Raw genomic sequence first — 18444 nt, 5'->3', positions numbered from 1 at the left:
TCATTTTCTACTACTCTCCCAGGCATAGCAGAGAGCTGGATGGGAAGGCCTTCAGTTTCTTTTATGATGATGACTATCTTTTTCTGTTTCTGTGTGTAGCACATCTTAAGTATCTTTATAAGGCTAGTTGAGTGCTAACAAATTCTTTCAATTTATGTTTGTTTTAGGTGGCCTTTATTTCACCTTCATTTTTAAGTGAGAGCTTTGTTGAGTACAGTATTCTGGGTTGACATTTTTTTTCTTTTAGGACTTAGACTATGTCTCTCTATTTTCTCCTAGCCTGTAGGGTTTCTGATGAGAAATCAGCTATCAGTCTAATTGGAGATCCTCTAAAGGTAATCTGGTGTTTCTCATGTGCACATTTTAGAATCTTTTCTTTATGTTTTACTTTTGAAAGTGACTATATTTCGTGGTGAAGATATTTTCTGATCATGTCTCTTATGACTTCTGTGTGCTTCCTATATTTGTATGTCCCTATCTTTCTCCAAATAGGGAAATTTTCTGATATTATTTCACTGAATAGGTATTCTAAGCCATTCTTTGTTTCCACACATTCAGGACTCCTAAGACTTGTATGTTTGGTCAATTGATAGATTCTCATAAATCTGAAACATGTTTTGGTTTGTTATGTTTGGTTTTTCTAATTTCTTCTTCTTCTTCTTCTTCTTCTTCTTCTTCTTCTTCTTCTTCTTCTTTTTTTTTTTTTTTTGTCTGACTGAGATATTTCCAAAGATTTGATTTCTAACTCAGACACTGTTTCTTCTGCCTCACCAAGTCTGTTGTTTAGGCTTTCCACTGTATTTTTTATTTGACACAATGAATTCTTCATTCCTCATATTTTAGTTTTATTATATCCAATATCTCTGTCTCAGGAGAATTTTTCATATATGGCATGTGTGGATTTCTTTAACTCATGTGTTGTTTTTGAGTCATCTTATGTTCATTCTTTTGAATTTCTTTTCAGGCAATTCATTGATCTTAAAAATTTATTTATTTATTTGAAAGGCAGAGTTATGGGGTTAGGGGTAAGACACACACACACACACAAACACACACGTATTCCATCTACTTTTTCACTCCTCAAATGGCCCTGATGGCTGAAACTGAGTCAGTCTGAAGCCAGGATCCAGAGCTTCTTCCAGGTTTCCTACATGGGTGCAGGGACCCAATTACTTGGGCCATCCTCTGCTGTTTTCCCTGGCACATACAGTAGGGAGTTGGATTGGAAGTAGAGCATCTGGGACTTGAACTGGCAACTATATCAGATGCTGGCATTGTGGGCAGTGCCTTCTATGCCACAATACTGGCTCCTCATTGTTCTGTTTGTGTTCACATTCTAATATTGAAGTGTTGTTCTGTTCCTTTGGGGCATTAGGTTGTCTTCCTTGTTTATGTTTCTTGTATTTCTACATATAAGTTTTAGATGTTTGTGAAAACACTTGTTGATTTTCTCCTCTGAAGGCTTTTATCTTTGATATATGTCTCTGTGGCTTAATGGAATGTCTTTTCCTTCAGTGGATGTCAAGAGGGACACGCTTGGTGGTTCCACGGATCTTTGGCCACTGCTTGAGGGTGGGACAAGGGTCCAGGGTGACACTGAAGTTAGATGTGGTAACTCTGTCTTCAGCAAGTTTGAGGTTATGATCACATTGGTTGATATGATAACAGTATTAGGTCCTCTTTGCCAAGGTCAGCCAACTACTTAGGATGAGCTCACAGTGGCTATATACCTCACCCACACAAGTACATGAACTGCACAAAAGAGCTATGCACTCCTCAGTGTGAGTGGGAGCCTCTGAAGCCGGACACAGTGATTGCCCTAATGCCCAGGCACACCTTATTTCCCAACCTATCACACAGTCACAGAATTCCTACAGTCACAGGGCTCAGGTCTCCCACAGTCACAGGGAATAGGGGATCCACTCTCAGTCCCACGAACCTCCTGTGTCCAACAGAAAACCTGTCTCATTCTTGAGTCAGCTGCCTAACAGAGGTTGTTCAGTGCTCTGCCTTGGCAAGTCGAGTCTGGGCATCTTAATAGAGTGAGGAGTGGAAGAGTTTCATGGGCCGAAGTGAGTGGCCTGCCCTCCACCAAATCTCAAGTTCAGATTCATAGAGAGTGGGAACCCGGACTTATCCCTCTGATAAAATTCCTCAGTTGTGCGTGGGCTGCAACAGCCTCTACTTGCCTTATTAAGATGGCATTTCCTCTCTGCTCGTTGCTCAGTGCCTTACTCCAAGAAGATGGCGTCCCCTCTGACTGTTGCCCTGGGGAGTCGCTGCCAGTGTTCTCACTGCTTTGTGATTGAACTGTTCCCACTGCTCCATAGCATCTGCCTTCTTTTTTTGATTCCAATTGCAAACTGCTCTCCAGCTGTCTCATAGGAATGCATTTTCTTCCTGTTTCTTGTTATCTTTCTGTGGTTGGAATCAGTCTTTTCCCTATTCAGAGTCTTTGATCTCCTCTTTTAGCGTCCTTGTAATCATAATCATTATTCTGAAATTTTTTTCCTTCTGAATCTTTATCATACATTTTGGCAAGCTCCTTTTCTTTGGAGCCAGTTACTAAGGCATTATTGTGCTCCTTTTGGTACTATAATATTGACTTTCTTTTTCATTCTTCCTATGTCCCTAAGTTGATGTTTGTGCATGTGCTGGATTAGTTGTCTCTATCACTTTATTTTTTTATTTTTTTATTTTTTTTTATTTTTTATTTTTTTTTTTATCTTTTATTTAATGAATATAAATTTCCAAAGTACGACTCATGGGTTACAATGGCTTTCCCCCCCATACCGTCCCTCCCACCCACAACCCTCCCCTTTCCCACTCCCTCTCCCCTTCCATTCACATCAAGATTCATTTTCGATTATCTTAATATACAGAAGATCAGCTTAGTATACCTTAAGTAAGGATTTCAACAGTTTGTTCCCACACAGAAACATAAAGTGAAAAATAATAGATGATTTTTTTTTTAAATCATGATGAAATCAGATCAGACCTATTGTCATGTATCTTCTGTAAAAAAAAAAAAAAAAAAAAAAAAAAAAAAAAAAAAAAGAAATTATCAATTCCCAACTTGACTCTCACTGGGATTAAACATGACAATAGGTCTCTATCACTTTAAAGAATGAATTTCATGATAAGCATTTTTCCAAAAAATGTTTTTTTGAATGTCCTTTGGTATGCTATTTTGGTTTCATTTCCAGTTTGATTTTTTAATGTAGGGTCCTTATATTTTCTTCCACTATAATCAATGGCAATGGCAGTTTGGGATGTTATGCACCCTTATCTGGCACCATAGGGTAAGTGGCAGGCCATTTGGTGTGGCCAGGGCCATTGGTGTCCCTTCCCTAATTCTGTCTTGTATGTGGTCCTGATAGTGCCAGTCTGGAATCTTGCATCCTTTGCATGGGTTATTGTGGTAGCAGGGTCATGTGCAGGGTCATGGTAATGCTGGTTTGAAGTCTGGCATGGGATGCTTGGGTCTCTACACTGTCAGCTTCAATTTTCTATATAATAAATTGACCCCCATTTACCTTTTTCTTCCCCAAGCAGGCAGTTCCTCTCCTCATGTTGTGCTGTAATGCTAAGATCATACCCAGAGCCTATACTCTGGGGTTGGGCCAAAGCCCATATTGTCTACCTTCTGCTGAGGTTGAGTTGGCACTTAGGCTGCTGCATCTATCTCCAGGCTGTGCTGGCCAGGATATAGATCAAGTCAAATTGATACTGGTAGGTTTTTAGGCTCTGTCTCTGAGGACTGCCTTTTGGGTGGAGGTCTTTTGGCTTTATCTGTTCTGAGTCTTACCATGGTGGGCCAAGCACCAAGGTCTGAGGCAAAATCCTAAGCTCACCTTCCTTTTTACTCCCTCCTGGCTGGAGTCTTGCTCTGCTACCTGCTGCAGTTTGCAAGAGGGATGATAGAGGCAGTCCCTTTGGTGCTTTGTCTGACCCTGTGCTCATTTTGAACCTGGGTTTCATATTACTGGGTACTGTTCATTCTTGGGGGAAGATGCCAAGCTCAGTCAAAGCTGGTGGTGATACATGATGTATTTAACCTGGCATAAAATGGTTTTTACTACTCTTTATTTTTTATTTTTTTGACAGGCAGAGTTAGACAGTGTGAGAGAGAGAGAGACAGAGAGAAAGGTCTTCCTTTTTCCGTTGGTTCACCCCCTAAATGGCCGCTACTGCTGGTGCGCTGCGCCTATCCAAAGCCAGGAGCCAGGTGCCTTCTCCTGGTCTCCCATGCGGGTACAGGGCCCAAGGACTTGGGCCATCCTTCACTGCACTCCCAGGCCACAGCAGAGAGCTAGACTGGAAGAGGAGCAACTGGGACAGAATCCGGAGCCCCAACTGGGACTAGAACCTGGGGTGCAGGTCCCGCAGGCAGATGATTAGGCTAGTGAGCTGCGGCGCCGGCCTTTACTGCTTCTTTGAAACATATTTCAGTTGTTTTTAGTTATTTAAGCATCGGAATCTCCAAGTTTCCTGACTAAAGTTACTTGAACATTCTTTTTTTTTTTTTTTTTTTTTTTTTTAAATTTTTGACAGGCAGAGTGGACAGTGAGAGAGAGACAGAGAGAGAAAGGTCTTCCTTTGCCGTTGGTTCACCCTCCAATGGCCGCCGCTGCAGCCGGCGCACCGCGCTGATCCGATGGCAGGAGCCAGGATCCAGGTGCTTTTCCTGGTCTCCCATGGGGTGCAGGGCCCAAGCACCTGGGCCATCCTCCACTGCACTCCCTGGCCATAGCAGAGAGCTGGCCTGGAAGAGGGGCAACTGGGACAGAATCCGGCGCCCCGACCGGGACTAGAACCTGGTGTGCCGGCACCGCAAGGTGGAGGATTAGCCTATTGAGCCACGGCGCCGGCCTACTTGAACATTCTAAAATGTCTTCCTGCTATTTTTTGGTGGACTTATAATTCCTCACCAGCAGAAGAGGCAAGTATTCTGTCAAATGTGGTTATTTTTATTTTTTCTTTGTGAGCTATGAATTTGGCTGTTTATCTTGAATTTATAAGTAAAATTGATATCTGAAGTGCCTCATCATATAGTTATTTTACCAACAAAATTACATATTTTTTTCTAGTGGAAAAGAAGCCCAAGAAATAAAGTCATCTCTCTGGACCGTAAGAATAAAAGAGGTGTCCATGAGTGTCCTGTCACTTCTAAGGCATCACCAGAAAGGTAAGATATATATGCGACATAGAACCAGCTTTTACCTTGTATAAAGAGTGTGACCACAGGGGATTCATTTAAGCTCTTTGTATCTCCTCAATTACCACAATATTTAAAATTAGAAAGATTGAATTCAGTGACTTCTAAGGTTTCTTTAAGCTCCAACTTTCTGTGATTGTAGGTCATGTTATTCCTTGTTTTTTGTACATTTGTAATATCTTGCTAAATTTAGCTGATATGTGACAGTTATATATAGACTGATTATCATGCTTGATTCATCATTTGCAGTCAGCAGTGGAAAAGATGCTGCATTTAGCAACTATGGTCCTATATTCATAGCAATATTTATGAATGTAGGGATTAAAATATCTGTAGGATTCAAATTGTAGTTATCAGAAGGAATATAGAACATTCTAAGATTGGACATCAGTAAGCGATTAGAAAATTATTATTTTAGAGAAGTGTGTTGAATTTTCTTTTTTTTAGCACAGTGAATGAAAAAGTGACAATGGCACAGTAAAAATTACAATGATTGAAAGATTGCTCAAATTTAGAAGACTACTTGGAATCTTTGAATTTATGTCAGAGTAACTGTATAAGCTACTTAGTCTTATTCTCCCCTTTTAAGTAAATTGTTTGTAGGAAATATAAAAATATAATGGTGACTTCACAGTCATTTAGAAACCCTCTGATCTTCTGTCATCTAACGGATGAATTGTCAAGATGAATAAAGCAGTACTACAGATGCAGTGGTGATGCTTTGATTTTTAGGATAATTACAAACTCAGTTTAAAATTTTGTAATATAATTTCTTACAAGATAAGATAATATATAATAATAAGATAATATAAAAATTGTATTTTATTTGAGAGATTGAATGCTTTGGAAATAAAGCAATCTTTTTTTAATGTATAAAGTCAAGCCACATTTTCTGAAACATTGCATATACAAGGTTGTTTCATTTTGTGGGAGAGATATCCTGAAGATATATGATTCAGAATTCTATCATTCAAATATCATTTTTCCATATGAATGCTTATAAAATATATCTTTGTGTGGGAAGCAGGTTCTTTGAGGTATTATAGCTTATTATTGCTTCCTTATTTTCCTGACATTATCTCTAATATTTTTCATCTTTTTTCTGTATACATTTTCAAGTCTGCATTACAGACCTTCCTTATAGAGTTTGTGACATCTGACCTCTATGCCAGAGTTAATGATTTTTAGGAATGTTATCAGCATTATCACTGTAACTTATACTTAATATACATTTAATGACGGGGAGAAAAATATTTTAAAATTTAATGGTGGTAGATATGAAAATAAAAATACAATAATGACCAAAGTTATTGTACACACACACACACACACACACACACACACTGATGTACTTCTTAACAAGGGAAGAATAATTTTTTTTAAGTGATGTAGCTAACAGGCAATAGTTTTATAATTTGCTCAGCTAGATAGCTTTTGAATAACAATGTAATTATTGACAGATTTTTAAAATCTAGACAGTTCATATTATTTAAAAATTTGTACCTGATTTTTATCATTAATAACTGTATTATATTAGTTTACATTCTCAACTTTAATTTCCTAAAATATTTCTGCATCATATTTTGAGACATGCGCTTAAATATTTAAAAGTGGATTTGTTTTTGCAAATTCTCTGATGTATGCTATAGAAGAACTTAATCCCCATCCTACTGTCTTAAGTGAAGAGTGGGCATCCTTTCTATCTTTTATACTATCTCCTCTCCACTTGTATTGATATTCTGGAGCTTTTGATTCTTAACTTTTTTCTAAATCTTCTATCTCCTAAATTCAGGTAGACAAAAATATTTGGGATGGTTAGAATATTTTGAAACTAAGATGAGATTGAACATGTGAGTTCTTTGGATGAAACTGGATTACTAGAGATAGGTTTACAGTTAGAGTTTAAGAAGTGATTTGGTTTGAAGCAATGAATGTCATGTTTTACAGTAGAAGAGGCATGTGTTCACAACTTTGTAAAATACTCTTGGACAGGTTGTTATTTTTAAAAAAGATTTATTTGTTTATTTGAAAGTCAGAGTTACACAGAGAGAGATGGAGAGGCAGAGAGAGAGAGAGAGAGAGGTCTTCCATCCACGAGTTCACTCCCCAATTGGCCAAAATGGCCGGAGCTGCACTGATCCGAAGCCAGGAGCCAGGAGCTTCCTCTCGGTCTCCCACGCAGGTGCAGGAGCCCAAGCACTTGGGCCATCTTCCACTGCTTTCCCAGGCCATAGCAGAGAGCTGAACTGGAAGTGGAGCATCTTGGACTAGAACCAGCGCCCATATGTGATGCCGGCACTGCAGTCGGTGGCTTTACCTGCTATATCACAGTGCTGGCCCCCAGATTGAGTGTTTTTATAAGGGGACAAGTTTTGCTTACTGTTCCAGAGAGATTTTCTCCTCCTCTATTGGTCTCATTTTTGTTCCCGATGATCTTACAGATTGTGTGGCTATTGACTTAGTTCTCTCATAAATGATACCAAGTCATACTATTCTTTCTACTCCACTAATTACCCCTTTTAAGGCTTTGGGTGTCAATCATAGAGCATGTGAGGAGTATCAGTTTAGAACTGAATATCCTCTGTTTATAATTATGGCAGTTAACCTTTATTTAATATTTATTGTGTGCTAGGTATCAGGATAAGCCTGAATGATCTCATTTAGTTTTTGTGTTTGTGAGGCATTAGTAACACTGGCCTTCTTTCATGGTAGAAAAAATTTAGGTCCTCTGATTTATTATAAAAGGAAGAATATTATTAGTATGTCTCCAGAAAATCAAGTTTATATTTTCAAAGTTGGTTGGTTGTTTGAAAAGCAGAACAGCAGCAGGAGAAAGAGAGTGAATTTGATCTTCTGTTTGGGGGTTCACTCCCTGAATGCCTGCAATAGCCAGTGCTGGGCCAGGCTGAAGCCAGGATCCAAGAAATCCATCTGGGTCTCCCATGTGGGTACCAGGAACCCAAAAATTTGAGCTATCACCTGTTGCCTCCCAGAGTGCACATTAGCAGGAGGATGGATGGGAGGTGTAGGTGTAACTTGATCCTAGGCACTCTTATATGGGTTGTGGGCATCATAAGCAATTACTTCACTCTATACTACAATGCCATCCCCTAAATATAGTTTAATATTTGTAACTTATTTTTTGTTTTTGTCACATATATTATTGAGTTCTGCTAGACTATATGAAATATTTTATAAATTGCTGCTGTGTGCAGGGAAGTAAAAGCCAACACAATTACATCTGAGATGGGAAAAAAAATCCCCTTATTTATTTTTTTTTACTTTGAGATGTCTAATCCTATCCATTGAGTTTGGTCCGTTTAAAACTTGTAATATCTTCTAATGTTTTTAAAAACATTAACAGTTTTGCTGTGATTTACATATTATAAAATTCATACATTTAAATTCTAAAGTTAAGTAATTTTTTAGTACATTTGCAGAGTTATACAGTCACCTCTGTAACCTAGTGATGGTTTTAGAACATTTCCACTGTGTGCCCAAAGAAACTGCTCATTTACAGCCACTCTCCATTCTCACCCTCAGCTTTAGGCAACTACTAATTTACTTCCTTTCTCTATAGGAGCTTACTTTTTATTTTTTACATTTCATGTTTACAGAATCATAGTATATATGTTCTTTTGTGTCTAACTTTTCCTAAACATAATGTTTTTGAGGTTTATGCATGTTGTAGCATGTATCAATGTTTTTTCATTTTATTATTTTTTTATTTTTTGCCAGGCAGAGTTAGAGAGAGAGAGAAAGAGAGAGAGAGACAGACAGACAGTGGGAGAGAGACAGATAGAAAGATCTTCCTTCCGTTGGTTCACTCCCCTAATGGCCGCTATGGCCAGCGCTGTGCCCATCCGAAGCCAGGAGCCAGGTACTTTCTCCCGGCCTCCCATGTGGGTGCAGGGACCCAAGCACTTGGGCCATCCTCCACTGCCCTCCCAGGCCACAGCAGAAAGCTGGACTGGAAGAGGAGCAACCGAACTAGTACCCGGAGCCCCAACCGGAACTAGAACCCGGGATGCCGGTGCCACAGGCGGAGGATTAGCCAAGTGAGCCACGGCGCCGGCCAATGTGTCAATATTTTATTTCTTACTATTACCTAATAGTATATTATTGCATAGGTATACCACATTGTGTTTATCCCATTCACCAGTTGATGAACATATGAGTTGTTTCCACTTCCTGGATATTGTAAATAGCATTGTCATAAATATTTCTGTACAAGTTTTTGTGTGGACATATGTTTTTATTTGTCTTGAGTAGATACCTAGGATTAGAATTTCTGTGTCATGTGTTAATTTTGTTAATTTTTTAAAGAAACTGCTGAATTGTTTTCCAGATTAATTTCACCATTTTACATTTCAACTGGAGGTGTATGGGGGTTCTGTATTTCTCCAGATTTTCACCAATTATTATTTCCTTTCTCACTCTCCTTCCGTCTCACATTCCTTGCTTCTCCCTTCCCTACCCACTATACTTCCATATTTCTTTCTTTTGTTCCATTCTGTTGATTGTGAAATGGTATCTTATTGTGGTTTTGATATACATTTCCTAATAATTAAGTGACATGGATTGTCTTTTATGTGCTTACTGGTTATTTGTGTCAATATTTTTTGAGAAATGTGTATTTGGATCTTTTTCTATATTGGGTTATTTATCCTTTTGTGGTTGATTTGTAAGAGTTTTTGATATATCCTCATTACAAGTGCTTTATCAAATACATGATTTCCATATATTTTCTCCCATTCTTCAGTTTCTTTGATGAAGTCTATTTTTCTTTGTGTTTTTGGTGTCATATCTAAGAAACTGTTGCCTAATCCTATGCCATGATGATTTACTCCTGTGTTTCCTTTTTAAAAAAGATTTATTTTTTGGAAAGAATTACAGGGAGAGAAGGACACACACACACACACACACACAGAGAGAGAGAGAGAGAGAGAGAGAGAGAGATTGATCTTTATCCACTGGTTCACTCCCCAGATGGCTGCAATGGCCAGTGCTGGGTCAGGCTGAAGCTAGGAGTGGGAGGCGGGGACCCAAACACTTCAGCCATGTTCCACTGCTTTTCCCAAAACATTAGCTGGGAGCTAGTTCAGAAGGAGCAGCTGGGACATGAACTGACAGCCAAATGGGATGCCAGAGTTTCAGGTGGTAACTTTACTTAGTATGCTACAATGCAAGCTCCTCTTTTTTAGAGTTTTATGGTTCTAGCGCTTAGATTGAAGCATTTGATCCTTTTTGAGTTAATTTGGGGTATGGTATGATATATGTATGTAAATTAATATTTTTGCCACTTCATATTCAATAACTCCAGCACCATTTGTTTAAAGGACTATTACTTTTCCATTGATTGTCTTGGTCAAAAATCAGTTGACCATAACTGTGAGAGTTTATTTCTGGATTGTCAATTTTATTCTATTCTCTCTTTATATATATTCTATTATATATATAACCTGATCTGTGTGCTGGTCCTACTGCAGCTTTGTAGCAATTCTTGAAATTAGCAAGTATGCATCTTACAGTTTTGTTATTTTTTTTAAAACTTTTATTTAATGAATATAAATTTCCAAAGTACAGCTTATGGATTACAATGGCTTCCCCCCCCATAACGTCCCTCCCACCCGCAACCCTCCCCTTTCCCACTCCCTCTCCCCTTCCATTCACATGAGGATTCATTTTCGATTCTCTTTATATACAGAAGATCAGTTTAGCATACATTAAGTAAAGATTTCAACAGTTTGCTCCCACACAGAAACATAAAGTGAAAAATAATAGATGATTTTTTAAATGATGATGAAATCAGATCAGACCTATTGTCATGTTTAATCCCAGTGAGAGTCAAGTTGGGAATTGATAATTTCTTCTTCTTCTTCTTTTTTTTTTTTTTTTTTTTTACAGAAGATCAGTTTAGTATACATTAAGTAAAGATTTCAACAGTTTGCACCCCCATAGAAACACAAAGTGAAATATACTGTTTGAGTACTCGTGATAGCATTAAGCCTCAATGTACAGCACATTAAGGACAGAGATCCTACATGAGGAGTAAGTGCACAGTGACTCCTGTTGTTGACTTTACAAATTGACACTCCTGTTTATGGCATCAGTAATCTCCCTATGCACCAGTCATGAGTTTCCAAGGCTATGGAAGCCCTTTGAGTTTTAAAGATTATTTTGGTATTTTTTAGTTCCTTGCATTTCCAGTTGAGTTTTAGTACCAACTTTACAATTTTAACCAAATTACCAACAAGGATTTTGATAGAGATTGTTTTGAAAATGTAGACTAAATTAGAGTTTTGCTGTCTTAATATTAGTAAGTCCTCAGAAGTGGGGGGTCTTTTATTTATTTAAGGCCTTTCTAATTACTCTCTACAATTTTTTACAGTTTCTTTTTTTTAAAAAAGATTTATTTATTTGAAAGAGTTACACAGAGAGGTAGAGACAGAGAGAGAGAGGTCTTCCATACGCTGGTTCACTCCCTAGATGGGTGCAATGGCCGGAGCTGCGCCAATCCAAATCCAGGAGCCAGGAGCTTCCTCCAGGTCCCCCATGTGGGTGCAGAAGGATTTGGGCCATTCTCTACTGCTTTCCCAGGCCATAGCAGAGAGCTAGATTGGAAGAGGAGCAGCCGGGACTAGAACTGGCACCCATATGGGATGCTGGCACTTCAGGCCAGGGCTTTAACCTGCTGCGCCACAGTGTCAGCTTTTTTTTTTTTTTTATAGTTTCTAGCATGTCTTAGACTTCTAAATTAATTTTATTCCCAAGTACTTCTCTTCTCTTTTCTTTGGTTTAATGCTATTATGAATGAAATTGATTTTTAATTTTATTTCAGGTTGTTCATTGTTAATATGTAGGAATGTGACATATATATCTTATCTACTTTGTGCTTATATATTTTAATAGTTTTTAGTGTATTTTTACTAGAATTCTGTAAACAAGATTATGTCATCTACAAATAAAAGCAGTTTCACTTCTTCCTTTCTGACTGGATGCCTTTAAATTTTTATCCTTTTTTAATTGCTCAATCTAGAATATCCAGTATGATGCGGACTGGTGAGTGTGGCCCAGTGGGTTAAGCTAATACTTGCAAAGCCAGCATCTTATATTGTACTACCAGTTCACATCCCAGATATTTTGTTTCCAATTCAGCTTCCTACTAATGTGCCTGGGAAGGCAGCAGAAAATGGCTTGAGGACTTGGGCCCCTGCCACACATGTAGGAGACCAGTATGGAGTTCCTGGCCTTGGTCATTTGGGGAGTGAACCAGCAGATGGAAAGTCTCTTTTCCTTTGTTTCTTCCTTCCTGTCCCTCTTTCCATTGTTCTGCCTTTTAAATAAATGAATACATCTTAAACAAATGAAAGCTGATGGGGCCGGTGCTGTGGCGCAGCGAGTTAAAACCCTGGCCTGAAGCACTGACATCCAATATTGGCGCCGGTTCTAGTCCCGGCTATTCCTCTTCTGATCCAGCTCTCTGCTATGGCCTGGGAAAGCAGCTCAAGATGGCCCAAATCCTTGAGCCCCTGCACCTACGTGGGAGACCTAGAAGAAGCTTCTGGCTTCTGGCTTTGGATCGGTGCAGCTCTGGCCATTGCGGCCATCTGGGGAGTGAACCAGTGGATGGAAGACCTCTCCCTCTGTCTCTACCTCACTGTGTAACTCTGTCTTTCAAACAAATAAAAATAAATCTTTAAAAAAAGAAAAATAAGGCTGATGAGTATGGAAATCTTTGTATTGTTCCCACACAAGCAAAAATGATTTCATCACCATAAAATATGATGTTTGCTGTAGATTTTTGTAAGTGCTCTTTATCATATTGAGTGTTTTTTTAAATCATGGATATGTATTGGATTTGGAGAAATGATTTTTTCACATCTTTATCATATAATTTGTGTCCTTTGTTCTAGTAATAAAGTGTATTACATAAATTCATTTTTGGGGAGTAAACCAACATGACATTCCTGGAATAAATCCCATTTGGTACTGATTTTTGATCCTTTTTATATATTGCTGGTTCAGTTTGCTTGGATTTTCATGAAGATGTTTATGTTTGTGTTCAAGAGGGAAAATCAATTATTTTCTTGTGTATTCTTTTTTCTGGCTTTTGTGTCAGGCCAGTGCTGACCTAGTAGAATGATTTGGAAAGCACCCATTTACTGGAAGAGTTTTTGGAGTACTCAGTAGAATTCACTAGTGATCCCATCTGCTTGTGGGCTGGGTGTGTGACGTTTTGAAATTATGAATTAAAATTTTTGCTTATTATAGTCTGTTAGGATTTTCTGTTTTCTGTGCCTCAGTGTTAGTAGCTTCTGTCTTTCTAGGAATTTTTTCTTTTAGTTATGTTATTTTTTTGACATGTGCTTATTTGACTATTCCTCCATCTTTTTCTATATGTGATGACCTCTCTTTCATTCCTGCTTTAATTAATTTGAGTTTTCTCATTTTTCATAATTAGTCTAACTAAAGATTTGTCAATTTTGTTGATCTTTTCAAAGAATCAGCTTTTAGATTCATTACTTATTCTAATACAGTCTTTATATTTCTTTGTTTTGTCTTAGATATATTTGCCTTTTTTTTTTTTGGACAGGTAGAGTTATAGACAGTGAGAGAGAGATAGAGAGAAAGGTCTTCCTTTTTCTGTTGGTTCACTCCCCAAATGGCTGCCACGGCTGGCACTGCGCCAATCTGAAGCCAGAAGCCAGGTGCTTCCTCCTGTCTCCCATGTGGGTACAGGGCCCAAGCACTTGGGCCATCCTCCATCTGCCTTCCCAGGCCACAACAGAGAGCTGGACTGGAAGAGGAACAACTGGGACTAGAACCAGTGCCCATATAGGATGCCGGTGCCACAGGCGGAGGATTAACCAAGTGAGCCACAGTGCCAGCCCCCAGATATATTTGCTTTTTAAAGTTTCTTAAGGTAGATGATTAGGTTATTGATTTGAGCTCTTTTTTTTTTTTTTTTTAACGATTTATTTATTTGGCTGGTACCATGGCTCACTTGGTTAATCCTCCACCTGCAGCTCTGGCATTCCATATGGGCGCCGGGTTGCTCCTCTTCCAGTCCAGCTCTCTGCTGTGGCCTGAGAGGGCAGTGGAGGATGGCCGAAGTGCTTGTGCCCCTACACCTTCATGGGAGACCAGGAAGAAGCACCTGGCTCCTGGCTTTGGATTGGTGGCCATTTTGGGGGTGAACCAAAGGAAGGAAGACCTTTCTCTCTGTCTCTCTCTCTCACTGCCTATAACTCTGTGAAATAAAAAAAAATTATTTATATATTTGAAAGGAAAAGTTAGGGAGGCAGAGGCAGAGAGAGGGAGATCTTCCATGTGCTGGTTCACTCTCCAGATGGCCACAACAGCTGGAGCTGCACCAGTCCAGAGCCAGGAGCCTTCTCTGGGTCTCCCACATGGGTGCAGGGACCTAAGGACTTGGGCCATCTTTCACTGCTTTTCCAGGCCATAACAGACAGCTGGATCAGAAGTGGAGCAGCTGGGACTTGAACCGGTGCCCATATGGGATGCTGGCACTGCAGGCGGTGGCTTTACCCGCTATGCCACAGCATGTGCCCCTGAGCTCTTCTTTTTGAATATAGATCTTCTTTTTGTTTTCAATTTATTTCTAAGTGCTACTTTTGTTGCATCTCCTAAATTTTGGCTTGTTTTTGTTTTCATTGATCTCAAAAGTGTTTTCTAATTTCTGGTAATTTTTATTTGACATATTTTTAATTTAGTGTATATTGATAAACTCCTGCATGTCAATAAATTTTGAAAAATTTCTTTCTTTTATGTTTTATCGAATTCCTTTGTGGTCTGAAAAACATTTTATGTGATTTTTTTGGTAAATTTATTGAGTTTGTTTTATGGCCCCTTGCATGTGGTCAGTCTTGGAAAATTTTCTAGGTGTGCTTAAGAAGAGCATGTATTGTGTTGCTCTTTGGTGAAGTGTTCTATAGATTTCTGTTGTTGGATCGATATGAATTGGTTAATAGTTTTACTCAAACCTTTTGTGCATGTTTAATTATTCTATTTATTATTGAGAGTGGGATATTGAAGTATCCAACCCCTTTTTAAATCAGATACTAGTTATTGTAATAAAGAATTTATTGGTAATGTGAAGAATTGGAGAGCAAGATTCATTTCATTGAAGATTCACAGGATGAAATAGTTTATAAAACTTTTTTTAAAAGAAAGATTATTGATTTTGAAAGAGTTACAGATAGAAGGAGACACATATACACACGGGGGAGAGAGAGAGAGAGAGAAAGAGAGAGAGAGGAGTGACCCAAATATTTGGACCATCATCTGTTGCTTTCCCAGGTGCATTAGCAGGGAGCTGGATCAGAAGTGGAGCAGCTGCGACATGAATCAGTGCCTTATGGGATGCTGGTGTCCTAGGCAGTGGCTTTACCAGCTATGCCCCAACATTGGCCTCTGCATAACTTATTTAATAGTCTAATTGATATAGACTCCAGGGCAACTGATAAGTCAATAAATATCATCTGAATGTTTTTATTTGCAATACTAGGAGGTTTCTTTTCCACTTTGTGCTGATATGTGCCAATATTTGGTATTGTAAATTTGTTACATGTATTGATAGTATGCATTATCAGGTAGGAGATTAATATTGGTAAAATGTACTTGTCTTTTCAGATCTTCATAGTAGTTATCATAATTTTATTTCTAGAATATAAAATAATCACTTGTTCCAACTGCTGATTATCATCTCGTGATAGCAGCTACTCAATGTTTAGTGGTCTCTAGTCTTTAAATCTGAGGGCTAATTTAGTGCAGACAGGCAGTTTCCCCTTTGGCTTTTTAATCATCTGTTCCGAAGTAGTATTATTCAAACTTCTGTTGAAGTTTTGTACTCTGCACAGGTACATGTGGTACAACTGTAGAGCCATGGTGGTTTTCTGGCCATGGCATTGGCCCTATGTAGGGGGCTGTCTCTCTGGGTCTTAGGCTTCCAGTGCATCTTGGGCAATAGATTGGCTTTCTGTTGAGTATCTCTTCACATCCCTTCAACCTTCTCTCAGGTGAACTCGTGTCACTTCTTTCAGTGACAACATGAAGTTCCCATGGCAACCAAGCACAGCAGTTTTGAGGGACTCTCCTGGAGGAGAATTCTTGGGCCCTATGTATACCATGGTGTTGGGGTGCCCAACTATTTTTGTCTCTACTTTTTGTCCCCTTTATCTGGTTTTGGTATAGCCACTCCATCTTGCTTAAGGTTGCCACTTATGGTCTATTTTTTTCATTTTTTACTTTAAACTTACTTTTTGAATGTAAAAATGTGCCTTGTAGTGATTGTATACAGAAATACTTTTTTTTTTTTGTTTTTGTTTTTGTTTTTTTGTTTTTTGTTTTTTTTTTTTTTTGACAGGCAGAGTGGACAGTGAGAGAGAGAGACAGAGAGAAAGGTCTTCCTTTGCCGTTGGTTCACCCTCCAATGGCCGCCGCGGCCAGCGCGCTGCGGCCGGCGCACCGCGCTGATCCGATGGCAGGAGCCAGGAGCCAGGTGCTTTTCCTGGTCTCCCATGGGGTGCAGGGCCCAAGCACCTGGGCCATCCTCCACTGCACTCCCTGGCCACAGCAGAGGGCTGGCCTGGAAGAGGGGCAACCGGGACAGAATCCGGCGCCCCGACCGGGACTAGAACCCGGTGTGCCGGCGCCGCTAGGCGGAGGATTAGCCTAGTGAGCCGCGGCGCCGGCTCAGAAATACTTTTTTAAAAAATTTTTTTTTTGACAGGCAGAGTGGACAGTGAGAGAGAGAGAGAGACAGAGAGAAAGGTCTTCCTTTTTCCGTTGGTTCACCCCCCAATGGCCTCTGCAGCCAGCGTGCTGCGGCTGGAGCACCACGCTGATCCGAAGCCAGGAGTGAGGTGCTTTTCCTGGTCTCCCATGCGGGTGCAGGGCCCAAGGACTTCAGCCATCCTCCGCTGCACTCCCTGGCCACAGCAGAAAGCTGGACTGGAAGAGGGGCAACTAGGACAGAATCCAGTGTCCCGACCGGGACTAGAACCCGGGGTGCCGGCACCACAGGCAGAGGATTAGCCTATTGAGCCGTGGCACCGGCCAAGTCATACATTTTTTTAAAAAAAGATTTATTTATTTATTTGAAAGTCAGAGTTACAAAAAGAGAGAAGGAGAGGCAGAGAGAGAGAGAGAGAGAGAGAGAGGGAGAGGGAGAGGGAGAGGGAGAGAGATCGGTCTTCCATCTACTGGTTCACTCTCCAGTTGGCCTCAATGGCTGGAGCTGTGCCGATCTGAAGCCAGGAGCCAGGAGCTTCCTCCAGGTCTCTTACTCAGGTGTGGGGGCCCAAGAATTGGGCCATCTTTTTTTTTTTTTAATTATTTATTTATTTATTTTTGACAGGCAGAGTTAGACAGAGAGAGAGAGACAGAGAGACAGAGAGAAAGGTCTTCCTTCTGTTGGTTCACCCCCCAAATGGCTGCTACAGCCGGTGTGCTGCGGCCGGCGTACTGTGCCAATCCGAAGCCAGGAGCCAGGTGGTTCCTCCTGGTCTCCCGTGTGGGTACAGGACCGAAGTACTTGGGCCATCCTCCACTGCCTTCCCGGGCCACAGCAGAGAGCTGGCCTGGAAGAGGAGCAACTAGGACAGAATCTGGTGCCCCAACTGGGACAAGAATCAGGGTGCCAGTGCTGCAGATGGAGGATTAGCCTAGTGAGCTGCAGCCCTGTCCGGGTTGTCTTCTGTTGCTTTCCCAGGCCATAGCAGAGAGCTGGATTGGATGTGGAGCAGCTGGGATTTGAACAGGCACCCATATAGGATGCTGGCACTGCAGGTTATTTTTAATATTTGTTGAATATTAATGCACAAATACATACAATAGCCTAGGCCTACACTGGGTCAGGATCATCAATATAACTGTCTTCCACTTCCGCATTTGGTCCCACTGGAAGCATGGGTTTGTCATGTATGGTGATGATACCATCTCCAGGAATACTTCCTGAAGGATTTGCCTGACACTGTTTTTTGAAGTTAACTTTTTTTTTTAACAGATAAGACTACAATCTAATATAATGATAAAAGTATAGCATAGTAAATATATAACAGTTATATAGTCACATTGTCATTATCAAGTATTATGTACTGTATGTAATTGTATGTGCTATACTTTTAAAAAATATTTATTTATTTGAAAGGTAGTTACAGAGAGAGGCAGAGAGACAGACACACACACAGACACACACACAC

The 18444-nt window shown here is 39.9% G+C and overlaps 1 protein-coding gene across 25 annotated transcripts in view; it reads left to right on the top strand.

The window, feature by feature from the left end:
- Positions 1 to 18444, top strand: part of SENP7 (SUMO specific peptidase 7) — a 205331-nt gene that overhangs the window by 44276 nt on the left and 142611 nt on the right. For 20 of the 25 annotated variants that reach the window (XM_070072017.1, XM_051819124.2, XM_051819121.2 and 17 more), the window contains one exon: positions 5091 to 5188. In XM_070072017.1, the coding sequence (XP_069928118.1) occupies positions 5091 to 5188 (98 nt within the window). Of the gene's footprint in view, positions 1 to 279; positions 336 to 5090; positions 5189 to 18444 lie in introns of all 25 variants that reach the window. The other 5 variants (XM_051819125.2, XM_070072014.1, XM_051819129.2 and 2 more) reach the window with 1 other exon arrangement.

Source organism: Oryctolagus cuniculus, chromosome 4 (genome assembly GCF_964237555.1).
Source record: "Oryctolagus cuniculus chromosome 4, mOryCun1.1, whole genome shotgun sequence".
In the NCBI taxonomy this organism is placed as follows: domain Eukaryota; kingdom Metazoa; phylum Chordata; class Mammalia; order Lagomorpha; family Leporidae; genus Oryctolagus; species Oryctolagus cuniculus.
Note: the sequence above shows the minus strand (reverse complement) of the source record. Positions and strands in the feature narration are given on the sequence as shown.